The following is a 16,809-nucleotide window of genomic DNA, read 5'->3' as shown; positions in this document are numbered from 1 at the left end:
GCCGACATAAAGTTTTGAAAAGATTTTGACAGAAAGATATTAGAATTCCGATATGTCTATTTGCTAAACATGCGCAAAACTTACCTTTATACCCGAACTTACTCCAGTATGTAGGATTTTTATACGAAAAAATTAAAATACGATTTTCAAGTTATTATTTTATGCATAAAACGGTGACAAATTAAATATGTTTAATAAAGCATAAGATGTCTTTTAGTTATTATACAGTGAGAATACAATGGTGTGATTTTGTAATATAGGGGAATTTTAGACATAACGATATGTCATTAACAAAAACAATGGATTTGCCGCAATAACATATGCAAGATAAGATCTTATCGAAAGCTCCATATGCGACACGAAGCTTCGCTTTTATTCCGCCGTGATATTTGGTTACAGTGTTTTTCTGTTCACAATTATTTACAGAAGTATTCTCCACTACCTTCTTACACGACTATATTTATACAATTCGCTTGTCGCTCGTCGCTCATCGTCTTGTTTTCAATTAATCTTCGCTCATCGAAGAGATCGATTTTTTGCACATACGTACAGTTGTACAAAATTACGCGAGCACTACACATTACGCGTCAGGAAAAGAAATGTTATCAAGAAAAAAAATTATATCGTCGTTATAACTTTACGATTATTATTTATACAGGAAGATAGCATTTAAGTTTGGTATACGTTGTCGACGAGATCAAACTTATATTTATACCGTTTTTATTTTATCATCTCTCTTCTTAATACTCGCATAACGCCAGGATTCGATTGGATGCGGAACGATTGTCCCACTTAACAACGCAAAATTGCAACTTCTCTTAATGTACAAGTCATATCGATTGCGCTCGTGAACGAAGACAATGCAATTTATTTAACTAGTTTCTTGAACATTCATCGACAAGCGTATAAGCACGTTTCGTGTCCCGAAGGATTTTTAAAGCACATTTCCATCTTGCGAGATATTCTCCGTTCTCAGGATCAAGAGATGATCCTGGGACATATCTCGATTTATTTAGACTCTTATACAGAGTATCCGATAATGATCGTATCACTTTTCGTGAGAAGATAAAATGGATTATATTGAGTCCTTTATCATTTTAAAATTTTCGCTATAATTCATGAGTTATTAATTTATAAAGATCCATGAAAATACATCCTAGCCTGTCTCACATGAATGCATATGGATCTTTGTAAATAACTCATTAATTATTACAAAAATCGCAAAATAACAAATGATTTACGATTATTATCGGATACTTTACATGAATTTATCCAAGAAACATGTTTTATCTTTCAATCATATTCGACTTTTATTATCTTACAAAAAGTATACAATACATGATGATGAAAAACGCAATGGAAAAGTATGTTGTTAACATTAGAAGAATCAAGATAAGTTGTATCTGAATTTTTGAAAAAATGTTTATTTTATGTCTTTATTTAATATTTTTCTTTTCAATTTTAATTAAAGAAAACATTTTTATATTTTTTGATAAAAAATCATGATTAAATGAAAAGCTTTTATAAAGAAAAATAAGAAATGAAAAAATCTTTTAAATAAAAAGATTCAAGTTTTCAGATAAATAAAACATTGATATATTGAATGATAAAGATCTCTTCCATAATTTAAGTTAACTACCTTAAGAATCAACTATCTTAAGATTAACATTTTTACTTTTAATTTTAACACGATTTTAACACGATCGACGATATGTCTATGCTTTGAAGATATGTAGTAATAGATTTAGTCGAAATAAGTTTGTTGAATCTAATAAATAAAACATAATATTATTTTATCTCGACTCTTCTGATGTTAATATAGTATGATATCGATCCTAAAGTTAAGTAGCGTTGGAAGAGGAGGGAAGAGAGGGGAGTTTAGATATTTTATAAGGGGTTAGAAGTCATCCTTCGCATCATGCACACCGCTAACAGTTTTCCACGTATTCGAAGTTTCGTTTTCTTGTATTGTCTGATATTGCAGTCTGGAGGAGTATTTGGAAGCGCGAAAGGAGGAATGAGCCGCCGTAGGACTCGCCGAGTGGCAGTGATGTATAGCTGCCAGATAATTGCCAATGATAACTTCCACGGCGGACAACTTAGGGATTTTGAGGGTGGTTTGCGGCCCTATATTCCGCTACGTACAAAATTCATCGGCAACTCTCGCGCGGAAACATTTTTTTTTGTGCTACATCCACAATACATTTTATTCTCCAAGAACTGTATACTCGATATTATCCCCAAACTCTCGGAAATCAAAGTCGGAAAATAAACGCGGGAAATTCTTATTCGTATGATAGGATAGGATAAATTGTAGTATATATTCTAAGACATTCATCGTATTTATCGGTTTGCTTTAATCCGTCTTATTTTTATGATTTCATAAGAATTTGCAATCGCCACATTGCAATTTAGATACATCAGTATTTTGTAAAAGTAAAATTTCTCTGACAAACGATTTTTATTTTCTTTCATTTTTGTGAGATATTGTATTATTGAGGTGAATCGAAAATATTTTAAATCTAGTTATATTTCTCATGTATGATAACTCTAACACAGCTTCGGAGCTCGTAGATTGCGAAAACTGCTGCTCGAAGAGCGAAAAATTCTAGGACAGGTATTTGGATAGGTTTTTTTGCAACGGTGTTTTCGTTCGATAAGGAAGATATGTTATTTACGACTCAATAAGCGCAAAGAAAAACTAACGACTGCAACAAGCCACGTTGCGAAAACTAAAGTAAATAAAAGAGGAGCCATGAAGAAGATAAGCATGGGTATGCCGGAACAAAGAAAACGAAGAAAGTTCAGGAATCGTATAGTATATATCGACATTTTACACGAAAAAAATAAAGCAATAATATGATTGAATTTTAAAAATATATTTGAAATTTGCATCGCGTGAGGTATAAGATTGTGGAACATTAGAAAACACAGCATTATTTTACAATGTCAACGTAAATGCCAAAAGGGACGAACCACAGAGGTGATAATTCACGCAGATAAAGGAACTTGGCTAATTCTCCTTCCCCAAAACTCTTAAAACTTTATACCAGTTCAATCGACCCACTTAAGACTCATAAAACAAACTTTTCGAAGCTGTTCGATCGTGTCGTAGAAAAATCCCAAATCGTTTGGCAGTTAAAGTGCCAAGATATATCAATGTTGTCTCGAACTGAAGAACAGGCATTTAAAAAAAATATTTATCGAGATTTGAATTAATGAATAAAAGAAGAGTGCATCGGTAAACATCGATTTATAAATCATCAAATTAATTTGAATAAAAAACAATTAACGCTGTAACAATTAACGTTATAATTTTCAAGATAAAATGACGATTAGCGATATCATTCTGAGCGATATCAGTTCAGGAATTGGAGACAATACAGAGTAAACGTTACGCGTATACACACGCGGAACATTTGTCCCTTCGCGGCGAGTCGCGGAATTACATTGATCGTTCTCGTTGCGACGTGTTGAAGTGTGCACTTCTGAAACTATACCCTTCGTCTGGCACGTTGAAACGGCGAAACGCACCGACTGCGGCCGCGCGATAAACCAACAGTCGTGCAACCAGCGCGCATACGTAACTATCTGCGTCCCCGGTGTATATCGCCTCGACGGGCTTACACGTCGTACCTCTCGGGACTTTAATAAGCGTAACCGACGGGGGGATTAAGCGTACGGCCGAGGGCGGGGGAAGGAAGGCGGAAATCTACGGCCGTAGAGACGTAGGTTGAGGACCAACGTGAAGTGCTGCAACTGCGGCTGCAACTTTGCAGGAGGCGACTTCGCAGTCCAAACGGAACGGTAAGCTCGTTTGTAAGTCGTCGACGAGGAAGCCGTCGACCTCCTCCGGGCGGTACTGCGATACGGACGATAAAAATGAAGATGGACATAAGGATGAGGATGAACGAGAGGAGAGACATCACTCTTGGCGAGCCATGAAATCCTCTTCATTTCGACCCTCATCCGGTTCGATGGCCCGTATCTCACGCAACCGTTCACCTGACGCCGATCTGTGGCGGATAAGATAATCATACCGCACAATTATTCTTTGGATGTCCGAGTTTACGAAAGAAGGGAAATAAAATCAGCATAAAAGCGAGAGCCGCCAAATGGCGGCCTCGACGCGGCGGGCCTTTTAATAAAAACGTGGGACGGTCGAGAAAGAAAGAGAAGGGGGGGGGGTAGCAAAGGGAAACGGTGGTGGCCCTTAAATTAATTCACGATGAATTACGTCCGCGCCAGCTGCACGGGCAGTTGTGTTTATTTATGGAGGAAGTAAGATCTTCTTCCTCTAGTCCTTAAAGGCGGATTCGCCCTTATAATTTCTCACCGTGACCGAGAGAGACGGCCCGCCTTTCCGACGTTTTCTCGCGTCGCCGGAGAGAGGGAGAGTGAGAGAGAGAGATAATCGTTCTGAAATGAGGATTCCCTCCGACGAAATAAGAGGGAACACGCTCGTCCGCGGTATCGCCAGGCTACGACGGCGTGTCGTAAACGAGCACGATTTCACCCGTCGGGGAAAAAAGCGTCGCGATTTTTTTTTCTCGAGGGTTTTTTTCGGTCACCGAGAGAGCGACCATTCATTGGCTCTCGTGAGGACGTTTGAGGACGCTTCGCGAACCGGATTTTTTTGCGACTGGCCATTTCGACGTAGATTGCAGTGACGAATGTGGCACGTTGCATATTATATCGAATGCGAAATGGGCCATTGGTTAATTGAAGGACTCCCCAGAAAAACGTTGCAAACGACAAATTTATCAGATGCGATGTTTCAGCGGAGCAACATGAATATACAACGATAAAGTAACGATTTTTCTAAAATATTACCTAACGCGTTCATTTTGTTATACATATTGGAACAATATTAGCAATGTAACAATATTAGCAAATGTTTCATAACTATTTGGTCATTAAAATTTCTTTTTTTTTTTAAAGTCAATGTTATTTTAAATTATTCACGATATGAAAACTTCATTACGATCTTTACTTTGAAGTCAAATAGGACGATGAAAGGATTAATCTTTTTCGTAGAGATTTATTTGGTATTTAAGAGCAATTAGATATGGGCAAACCGATCATGAAGAACACCTATTGAGAAACGCAAGAAACGAAAATAGATTTTAATAGAAATTGAGCACATATGATGCTCCTGCGAGAGAGCTGTCGGTGAGTACCGAAAACGAACCGCGAAGCGTAACGAGACGCAATTTCAGTTGCCATAAAACTCCAAAACTAAGCGCCCACGGGGACACCCGATTTATTTAGCAAGTGAATACAAAACTGTCGTAGCGAGTGGTGCGTGGGAATCGATGCGATCGATTTTATTATCTTTCCACGGTCGTGTTAGATCCACTTTGTGGAGTTCATCCGAAAACGGAATGGAAATCCAAAATCGGAATTGACCGATCTAGATGCGCCATTATGTGTCACGACGTTCGCTGTTGCAACATCACAAATGTAATTAGAGAAATTACTTGCGGAAACCGAGTATCGTAATAGCAACGATTAGATAAGAGATTTTACTAGTAATTAAAAGTCTATTAACACGAAACGTAAGCGCGCTATGATGGAAATATAAAAATATAATTAGTATGACATTCTCTCTTTCTTTTATTCTCTATTTCTCACTTCCTTTCTCTCACACGTGTATTCTGCATATTCGCTCGAAGCAACTCGCGCCAGAAAAGGATCGTCACTGATCTATCGAACACTTATTAATTGTTTGGCTCACACCGGAAACGAGTAATTAGATATCACTTTCTGATCATAGGACGCACGATCGGTGAAACTTTCTATTGGCTTGTTATATTTTGATTGAATTGCTCTTCTATAAGCTTCTATAAGTTTCTCTCTCATTATATAGTTTGTAATTTATACAGATTTTTGAAAAGTATTCTTATTATTCTTAATCTTTTTAATATATTTTAATTTGTATTAAAGATTTTAATTTTATATATTATATAATTTTTATGTTAATTTTATGCGTAATTTTTTATATTTTTATCAACAATTTTATTTGACTATAAATTAATTCAATTCATATTGTGTTGCAAATTTACATTTTTCAAAATTATAAATTAAAAAAAATTGATTTTTATCATAAAAATATCAAATGCGTTATATGTAATAATATACTTATGAGTTAAAAAAAATTGCTCTTGAGATTTTTTATTAATTTTTTAATTTCCGTCTTTGATCTGATTCTCGAGAAAAAAATGCAATGTCTCTTTCAAATTTGTTAAATTCACAATCGGCAGTTGCCATTAGGATTTTCGAGTAAATATTCGAATATCGTCCAATTTTATTTTAACCATAGGAAAGTTCTAATATCGAGAGCCGTTCTCGGAAGCAAAACTCTCGAGTGAACAATCATTGAAAACGACTCTCTACTCAACTACTACCGGGGAGCGTTTTGGTACGGAGAATAGCATTCAAAAAGTGGAGCATTAAACGTTTCCTCCGAAGACATACTTAATTCCATGTTGACTTGAGAGTTTTGCTGTCGAGGGCTGTTAACCGAGAGTGCAGTGAAAATTCTCTCTCGGCTGAACGGTAACCTTGTGGAAAAGAAAAGAAAGTTTGCGAAAAGGGACAGGTACGATCGCACGTCCGTGATCGAGGCGTGTGTGTGTGTGGCGAAGAACTTGGGTTCATCCGCAATCGATTGGTTCCGAGATCGAGGGCGTCCGCCAAGACGGGCGCGAGACACGGCGTCTTGCTACTTCCGGCTCGAACTCCTTTAAAGCTTTCAATACTCATTTAAACTCGCGATACATATCCTATTACACTGGCGTAATCGCAAGGGCTATCTACGGAACGCCACGCCGCTCGCACGCGATCGGAGAGCGCAGCGGGGAGCTAGGGAAAAGTGGCACGAATGTGTTAGTTTACCCTGACGTATGCACACATATACACGTGCGAGCGTGCCTGTATATGATACACGTAAATATGTACATATCACGCAGATTTATTGCCGCCGAAACTGAGGAGTTACGCATCTGACTCTTCCATCCGCGCGAATATTATCCAGGATTATCTTCACTTCGAGATATGTTCTTCTTCTTATCGTTGATTTCGCCTGTCTGATTAATTTAAGCTACTATCGCATCATTGTTTTCTTCCTTATCTTTTTCGCGTCCATCGTTTCCGTCTTTTTATTACAGCATTTCTTTTCAATTTTAATTAATCGAGAACTCGCAATTTGATTCGATAACATGTATGTCTTCACATAATAAAATAGAGAAGAAGTTGATAATTTACGTTTAAAGATCGTTATTTAGCTCGATGTTGGCATTAATTTTATTTTCTCAAATCACCGCAGAGATTAAATAAAACATTGACATTCTGCCGTGTATCGTACTGGATCACGTTGTTCAATTTTGCACGGGAGTAAAAAATCTAGGGCACCATTTTGATACTATAATAAGTATATCGAAAATAGAACCGAGTTAAATTATACCGTATTCGATCCCTGAATTTAATTAACTTAGCACTCACCGATCGATTCTTCGATCCAAGTATAACGATCAATATCACCTCGCAAAGCACGTTCCCGTCTTCAGTCCCTGGTTCATCTCTTCTGCGAGTTTCCCATGCATTGATTAGGTCTACGAATTACGAATAAGCCACTCAGGGAAGACGATACGTCGTCGTCGGCGGCGGCGACTTAAGCCCATTCGAAATTGTTTTTGCCGCGTAGAGCCGAGCAAGCTGCTGAATAGCCAATGAAGATGGAAGCTTGCGAGCTTTTATCTTACACGAATCTGGCCTGGCGGTTTCTTCATATTGATCAGTCAGGGTTAAAATATAATACATTTGGACAACAGCACCGAATTTTTTCGAATATCTATTCTATCTATTCTTTTCTTTCAGGAGGAATTCACAGGAGTAGCACAGCAGCTTACTATACAAATAACTTCGATTTTATGGTCATCGAGTGTTAATCGCATGTAACAACGCTTCCTCTTCGAAAGCGAATTATGTCATCGCGGAAAATCGATGCGCGATCGCGAGCACTGACGACGGATGCCCTGACTGGATTCTTCAGGATTTCTCGGCTCTCTCTCGTCTCTCATCACCAGCACCATCTTCGGCAAACGATTAGGAGCGATAACAGCGACGATACCAGAACGAAGATTCGTCGTGGATAAGAATTGACGGCCGAATTGGCGGCGTTAATCGGTCGTTTCTTGCCGACGCGAGTCGTGGAGGATGGCGTAGCGAGCGACGGATAACCCATGTGTCCGTGAATCGTGTTATCTACCACCAGCAGCTTGTTCTCCGTTTTGTCTACCTCCGCCGAACCGTACACCACCTCGTCCTCTTCGTCATAGAACGGCGGCAACGCCGGCGTCTGCGTCTTCGCCGGCCCCGAAATTTCTGAAACAGAGAGAAACGTGATGAAGGAAAAAAGAAAATTATCTGAATAGGATTTTACTTAAAAATAAATTTTTTTTATACGATTCTAAGAATATTAATGTAATAATCGATATGCATATTCATGTTTATAAGTGATAATTTCGTGAACGCTAACCAAAAATCCTCCCCATTGTATTGTTTCAAGTAGTAAAAGTAACAATGTCGCGAACTTATCGGCGCTTATCCGAGAGTTTTGACGCTTATGCTACAAACTTTCTCCATTGAGAGTCTCGTGAATAAAGGAAAAAAAAGATGAAGTTGGGTTGCTTGTAGACAAGACAGCTCGACCCACATGCGTGCTGTTTTCATGTATAGAGTTTAGCATCAGGGGATGGACATATACGCATATATATATATATATATAAAACATGTTTTCTGAAGTTTCTATCGAACTTTAGGAGAATATTTCATGTGAGTTTTAAGAAGATTACCCCTAGGATCGATTGTATGTTTGTTCTTTTTATTAAATTTAAAATTTTCAAACTTATGGAGATTTCCTTGTTGACGCTAGCAAATAAGAAACGCAAGTGCTGGTGAAATCGTTTCTTGTATCGTCATCTTTAAATTTACGTACGCAAATATGTCACCCTTACGCCCAGTGTACCGGATGAAGACGCCTCGGTTTCGAAATCGATGGGTCGATAACACGCGACGATTTACAAACGCGAAGAGTGTACTGCACTCGCCGGCCTTATCTTCTCATCCTTCTGCCTCGCACACCTCGGAGGGATGAGAGCCGTAAGCTAGCCGAGAAATCCGACGTCGTGCGCGCGAAAAGATGAGGATTGACCGAAAGGCATCTGCCGTTGATATAGAGGCAATTCCTCGGAGATTTCCGTCCGCAAAGTGACGATGCTTGTAAACGCGGGGTGTGTTTGCCATAAGGAGAAAACCCTCTTATTCCTATCCCACTTATCCATGACGATCAGTCACGATGGAGGCGGGGTGCGGGGCGCGGATTTACCGGGGGCGCGAGTGAGAACAACAATTTCCACACTGAGTACGGGGACTCGTTAACCTCGCGACCCGCGCCATTAATATAGAAATAACAGGTCATGCGCGAGAGTAAATTCCACCCTTCACTTCGCCTAACGGTTCGCAAGATACCGGTGTAACCGAGTTGCAAGGCACGGCAAAAAGCTGTTTCTCCGCATCGTAATTCGTTCACTTTGAGTTATCGAGAGTTGACTTGTTACTCGAATGCATTCAAGATGATTTCGCCCACAAGTTACGTTACGCATAGACGTGTAGAGAGAGAGAGACAGAGAGAGAGAGAGAGAGAGAGAGAGAGAGATTTACACGACGATGTAACATTTTAAAAACATATTTTTTAACAAATATGAGGTCGCTTTTGTCGATAAAAACTGGAAAAAACAATGGAAATTACTTAATATTGAAAAATTTAATAAAACAAATTTTAAAGAATAAAAAAGATAAATATACTTTTTTTATTTATATACATTTTTTTTTATAACTTGATTATGGTTTATTATGATACTAAAATTTACAAATTTGATGATGATAATTATATAATTCTTTCCTGCTTTTGTCATTAAATGCAATTCTTTATGACGCGTACATTAAAAATTAAATGGTAAAATTTAGATTTGATATTAATATAGTATAATATCCGAAGCAGCATTATCAGAGAAATAGATGTTATCAATTATAATAAGCAAAAAATTAATCCCGGTACGATATTTATAAGTATAATAATTCATTCACAGTTTGCAAAGCAAACTTTTCACCGTTGACCCCTCTCTCTCTCTCGTGCAATTATCTGCCGGTCTGTTTGCAGGTTTTATTTCACAGTACGAAATCTTAATCCCTAGCGTTTACGACTATCTAAAAGAATAAAACGATGGGAAAAGAGAGAAAAGAGGGAAAAGTAGGAAGAATCGGGATTATCCGCAAATGTACACGTGCATTGAAACGAAATGCGGCGCGGATAACGCAATTCTCCCCCCGTTTTGTCTGCGTTTCGTCGGGTAATCGAATTAGGTATTCTTTATGGGCTCCGCGGGAAACTTCGTTTGATAACGGTCGAAAACGCGCTGTGTACTCACCGTATAATCGAATACTACTCTCAACCTCGCCGAGGGAATTTTTGGCCGCGCATCGGTACGTTCCCACATCGTTTTTCTGCAGGTTCCGGATTGTAAGGACCATCCGAACCTCGAATGGCGACTTCGTCACCGCTTGGACCTCGTGTCTGACGCTAGATATTATCATCGCACCTAGAGATCAAAGCGGAAAATATATTCTCAATTATTCTGACTCCATCAAGTGGAAAATGGTACGTTGTCTTTCCTCACGTTTGTGTATTCAACGTTTCTATTGATCGATACGCGATAATAAAAAAAACTATTTATTATAAAATTACAGACAGAAAGACAGAGCGTTTTGTAGACAGAAATTAAAATTAAAAGTAGATGTTTCAGATATTTAAATATTATTATCTATATTTTTTTTCAATATTATTCTCCATTTCTCTTCTGTTGTCTTAATAGCGATCCATATATAATTGAGCGAAATTTAAAAGAACGTTATCATGTATTAATGTATATATATATATATATATATATATATATATAAAATTGCATTGGCATATTATTTTTAATTAAACTATGAGATATTCTTATGCTATGGACTACGTTAAGAAGTCACGTCTTTTGCCATAAATAAGATATCTCGCTCGTTTTCTGCTATGCTTTCTTATTACACGTTGAAACAGTTGCGTATAATGGAAACAAGTGAAAGGTATCTTCCATGCGAGACGAAATTGCATACGAATGCATTGGAGCGAGGAATTCTGGATAGCTGAGCGTGTGTTAAACTGGGAGGACGTCTGGCTCTTGCGAAGCGAAATCCACTGCGGGGATATTTCCGCGAGTCTGGATAAGTAGTATTCTCTCTTATATCTATCTAAAGTTTTCTTGAAGGATTCTGAGTCAAGTTATTACATGTTGTTGGGATATGTTGCTGGTATTCGGTGACATATCATGCCATTTATGATACCGAAATAGTTGACTCTTTATTATATGTCTATAAGCAAACGTCGAAATATAAAAAAATAATTAATTTTTGATGTTCGCCAAAATCTTAATTCTATATTTTACATTTTATTGTCATATGTTATATGAAAGAATAAACTGAATCATTTTACGTTTTTTTGTATCACTGTTTTATCACTGTTGTATCACTGTTTGCATAAGCTTTATTTGCGCGTTTTTAATAATACGAATAAAAACAATTTTTCGAAACTGATAATACAACGATACGTCCGATATCGGAATCGCCTAAACTAAAGTACGGTCTATAATCGGATTTGTCTTGCGAGAGTAATTAACGTTTGAGCATTTCTCCGCTAGTTATAGTCGGTAATTAGTTAACAAACCAATCGCTATAACGGACTATGCTACTCGCGGTAAACAATATGCGGAGCAAACTATAACTATTTTACGATGTAATATTACGTCGCATATATATATATATAAATGAAAAGATACTCCATAAATTATTCCTATTACATTAAATTATAATTTCATCTCGCGTAGAAGTGAGAATTGTATCATTAATAATTGACTGTTATTATTAAAATTAACAGATTTATTTAATAGATAACAAGACAAAAATTTAAATCGTTGATATAACATGAAATTTATATTAATTTACATAAGTGACAAATATATGCAAATCTTAATTAAAATTAAAAGTTAAAAATATATACAAAGAAATTTATCTTAAAACAGATTTTGAAGTTACATGATTATTTGTAAAAAGTTATTAAAAAAAAGGTTTATAATCGATAACCGATTCTAATGTGCATAATACAAAAAAAACTTGTCGTTTAATATTATATAACGATACGTATCTAATTTTTTTTATTTATATTTCTTTAAGCACCCAAAATAATTCTAAAAATAATTTAATTAATGATCATAATTATTAATTAATTTATAATCTATCAAATTTTTCTGTCATTAGGCGTATATTTAAAATATAAGTTGCCAATCTGAAATCAATTTCAGTGTGAGTAATTATTTACAAGTTAATCAATGCAAAATATCATCAATGCAAAATAAATAATAAACAATATAACCAATAATTAAATAATGCCAAATAAAAATATCAAACGTCACGAATTGAAAAGACAACGACTACATAAAATATTATGCTAAAATGTCGTAGTAAAGTCGTGTTAAAGTGCGATCTATAAATGTTCCACTATGACTCATAGTGCAAAAGTTTTATTTTCAACGAGAAAGTCATCTCACGTATTATCTCAGGTGTCATCTGACGTGCCATCTCACCCTTAGGGTCCTTGACCCAATAATTAATCGACATCGGGGATGCCTCGACGAAACATTCCAAGACCACGTCGGTCCCCAAGGGCGCGCCGACCAGCTGATTGGGTACGTGAATCACTGGTGGAACTGTAAATCGAAATCGGAAGATATTGTTGTATTTCCAGTCTTAGTATAGCGGATTCGCTTCTACACGAGATACAGGGTATCCGATCCGACGGACGGTAATCACTATTACTCACAATGAACGTTGATATAAATACGTTTGCTGACCGCGGGCGGAACCCCGTTGCTGGCGATGCACAGATAAACCCCCATTTCGTTTCTCGAGATCTTCGTCAGCTTCAGTTCCTCGCCGAGAAATTCGGTCACGGAAGACACTGGGAACGGTGAACGTTAAAGTCGAGTAAGACCGAGAGCTTTTGGTATATATACAAAGCTAGCGCGCATCTTCATTTTTTTAACACAAAATGAAATATTGAGATTTGGAAAATCATTAATGATATTATCCACTACTATTTTCCGATGGAAATCATTAATGATGAATCATTAAAATTATCCACTACTATTTTCCACGTTTATAAGTCACTTCAATAATCTAACATAGAGACATATTAGTTATTTTCTACAGATCAAATATGATTGATATATCATCGTGAATTTAGGTACTAAATTTAGGTACTAAAAGCTTAATAATAATAATATATTCTATCTTTAAGCGAATAATAATTGTTACGCTAGCAAGATTCAATTAAGCGTACTTGATATAGGAAGCAAAACAGCTACTTATTAATTAATAAAGGCAAACATTTGATTAGAATTAATTAATCTCATTGAACAGAAACAATAATTAGCACGAAATTAATAATAAACGTAAAATTTCTTGTTTTATCGAAGTTAAGTTTTTTGAGATTATGCAAATCTAATAATATATTTTTATATCATTAGTGGAAAAATTAACTGACAATCAATTGTTTCTGGCTATTGTTATTTAACGGAGAGCAATCGCTATATATAGATGAATAGAAAAAGAACGTGAAGCTTATTATATGACCTATTACAAAAGCGGCGGTCGATAATCAATAAAACGACAAACGCGCTTAATGATATTATATTCGCGCTAATTATGCTTCTCCAATATTTTATTATGGAACATATAATGCAGGTTATATTTTTACGTATTACATTTTGCATGTTACATTTTTAACACGAATGCTTAGTCACCGTTTGCAAATTTAATGATTTCCTCTTTCATAAATGACTTTAAAATTTCCATTAATTTGTAAAACTCGTTCGATAGTTCCAGATTTTAAATATCGTTGTTAATAGAAATATTTTTGTTGCATGACATTTTTCGCATATCGTTCATTTTGAATACATTCTTGGACATTCGGATGCAAACAACGAAGTAGTGCATGCAGGATAAGACGAGCGCGATTTGTTGCATCTGCAACTGTTCCTCACTGTGGAATATTGTAAGCAAACGCACGAACCGTCCTCACCTGCGGCCTTGTTACGCTACATCGCAAGAGTTCAGGTCGCAAAAACATTGATTTTCCTAAAGATCTTGAGACATATCCATGTGTTTTCCGCCTCGCAAATTAATTACGCAACCAACATACCGCGTTTTGCGCGCGTTCTACGATACGCTCCCAACTTAATCGAAATATTATAAAGTCTCGACGAACAATATGATTCTGTATTTTCCGATGGAAACTAATATCTGAGAAATCCTATATTGGTTTATTCTTTGTTTACATGCGAAAATTAATTCTCTGAGATTAATACTTTGGAGCAGAAGACAAAATTGAAGGATTACGAACAGTCTTTCAAGATCAACTTGAAAAATTCAAACGATGAAACGTATTTTGGGATTGATGTCGCGTTTCAGTTAAGAAATAATTGAATTATATTTGAGTACTCAAATTATTAAAATATTTACAGTGACAATTTTTTATTCGACAAACGCGATTTAAAATCTGAAAATAGCGACTATATTATCGCTTTTTTTATTTGCTTGTTTTTTTCATCCGACGTTGGCGCGAAATATCCGCGCTATGTTAATTATAATCTTGGGGCAATCATGAGACCAAGGTAAACTTTTTCGACATGACTTCGATAATCACTGCGATTGTAGTGCCGACAATAAGCCGCTGGAGTCGGGTCCGGAGGTGCAGGTTCACGCTCGGTACGACATATGTTGCACCGGTTGCCGTGGCATGCATCCTTGCCGTGGACCACGTCGACAGCACGGCGAAATTTGCCTGCTATTAGTATCACCACGCTGAAGTGAATACTAAATACGTCGTTTAGTCGAGACCGACGGCTGAGAGTGAGGTGAGACACTTCGCGAGTAGTGTTTCCCGACCAACGTCCATTTTACGGCCGCCTCGAGCGTTAAGAAACATGCAACGATTTCATATCGCGTACGACTTTCTCGAACAAATAAGATTTAAAGTTTCATTGACTTATTAAAATTAAAAAAATAAATTAGAAATTATTATCAATAGAGAATTATTATCAAGCAAATTTTGTTTCATCGAGGAAAATATTAATTATTAAGATCCGGTTACATCAACATTATTTTGATTTTAAGCGAGATTTAAACATGTATCTATCTTTATCTTTCTTCCTAAATAAATGAAAACAGATATATATTTAAGTCTCACTTAAAGCACAAAATAACGTGCAATTGGGCCTGATATATTGTTCATAAAATTCATTCATAAGAAACTGCAGCTAAAAGCAATTTTCCAAAAACTCCGATTTTCTACTTGAAATGAACAATTCTTCTATTTTATTACGAACATAAATTACGAGAGAATCTCAAAGAAAATAAACGCGTATGTTCCACAAGTGGCTCGATATTAAGCGCGGTGAGATTCGATATTACGCTTAATGATCCGCGGAACGACGAGCGCCGGCGGCCGGCCATTCGGCAGAAGTCGTGGACGAAGGCATCATCTCGTAACATCAGCGGAATCGGTTTCCGGGCGAGATTCATCTTAAAGTCCGGAATCGCGGATCCTCGTAATGAGGAAATTTGAATACTAACGGGATCGCGGTGCGCGGCATGCACGCCTAAGGAAAACATAATTGTATATTCCGCGCTATATCGGCGGAACGGCGTGGCGCGGCGCGGGCGTACCATCTATATTAAATCTTACCGTAAGACTTCTGGTTCGGGGCGCTTCCTGCAAATGGCTCCCGAATTATAATGTTCTTGCCGTCTTCCCGGCGCCAGGATACGCGCGGCTCGGGTACGCCTCTCGCCCGGCACGTTAACTTCACCTGTACGTGTTATGAAACCGGAATTATAAAGAGAAGCGAGTTCGTTATTGCACTCCACTAATACTGTGCTTCATCCAAATATATTTGGAGGAATAAAGGAGAGAGAGAGAGAGAGAGAGAGAGAGAGAGAGAGAGAGAGAGAGAGAGACGCGCGCGTGCGTGCACGGATTCCCGTCTCTCTATGTAAAACACGTACGCGCGCGAGGACGCTTGTCCGGAACAATGGTGGCTCGCGCGGATACTCGAGCGGAAAACGAATCTATGGTCGCGAGAGGCATGAAATATCCGGCACCGAGAGGGATACGAGAGCGATTTTTAACAGTTACCCGTTCTGTCACGCTCACCGATTTTATCGAACCTCTTCCAATTCTCGTTAACGGAGCTTCCGTTTAGTGATATTTTCGCTTCTGGGTGGCTTTAATAATCCGAAGCGATCCGAAGCTATTTTTGACGAAACGAGGTCAGACACGATCAAATCAAGTCGATTTTCATAAATTGTCGCTCTGCAGCATGTGTTACTGCATTTAGGGCCATCAATTATGAATATCGGTCCGATTCTCATCAGTTACAATGTTACACGAATATGCGAAATGAACGGCAGCAGCGGAGTTACGAGTTGCGAAACACGTACGTGAAATGAATATCTGCGTGCTCTACAATGGAAAATATAAACGGCATGTTGACAATTAACGACACGACACGTGTCGCAGCATACTGTTGTTGGCTTGCGTTCTACTGACACGCCGCCCGCTAGCTTGCAATATCCGTGACATTTTTGGATGAACAT

The 16,809-nt window shown here is 37.4% G+C and overlaps 1 protein-coding gene across 5 annotated transcripts in view; it reads right to left on the bottom strand.

Annotated features, from left to right (window-relative positions):
- Positions 1–328: 328 nt before the first annotated feature.
- The window catches only part of LOC105430660 (lachesin), a 129,363-nt gene continuing 112,882 nt past the window's right edge, over positions 329–16,809 (bottom strand). For 4 of the 5 annotated variants that reach the window (XM_089079085.1, XM_089079086.1, XM_089079084.1 and 1 more), the window contains exons 6-10: positions 15,899–16,022; positions 12,974–13,111; positions 12,702–12,860; positions 10,491–10,661; positions 329–8,385 (exon numbers count right to left, since the gene is read on the bottom strand). In XM_089079085.1, coding sequence (XP_088935211.1) covers positions 8,081–8,385; positions 10,491–10,661; positions 12,702–12,860; positions 12,974–13,111; positions 15,899–16,022 — 897 coding nt within the window. In that variant the 3' untranslated portion in view covers positions 329–8,080. The remainder of the gene's footprint in view (positions 8,386–10,490; positions 10,662–12,701; positions 12,861–12,973; positions 13,112–15,898; positions 16,023–16,809) is intronic. The other variant, XM_089079083.1, reaches the window with a different exon arrangement.

Source organism: Pogonomyrmex barbatus, unplaced genomic scaffold, assembly GCF_055798465.1.
Source record: "Pogonomyrmex barbatus isolate J1 unplaced genomic scaffold, ASM5579846v1 scaffold3, whole genome shotgun sequence".
NCBI classification, from domain to species: domain Eukaryota; kingdom Metazoa; phylum Arthropoda; class Insecta; order Hymenoptera; family Formicidae; genus Pogonomyrmex; species Pogonomyrmex barbatus.
The sequence above is the reverse complement of the archived record's forward strand: the minus strand, read 5'-3'. Positions and strand labels throughout refer to the sequence as shown.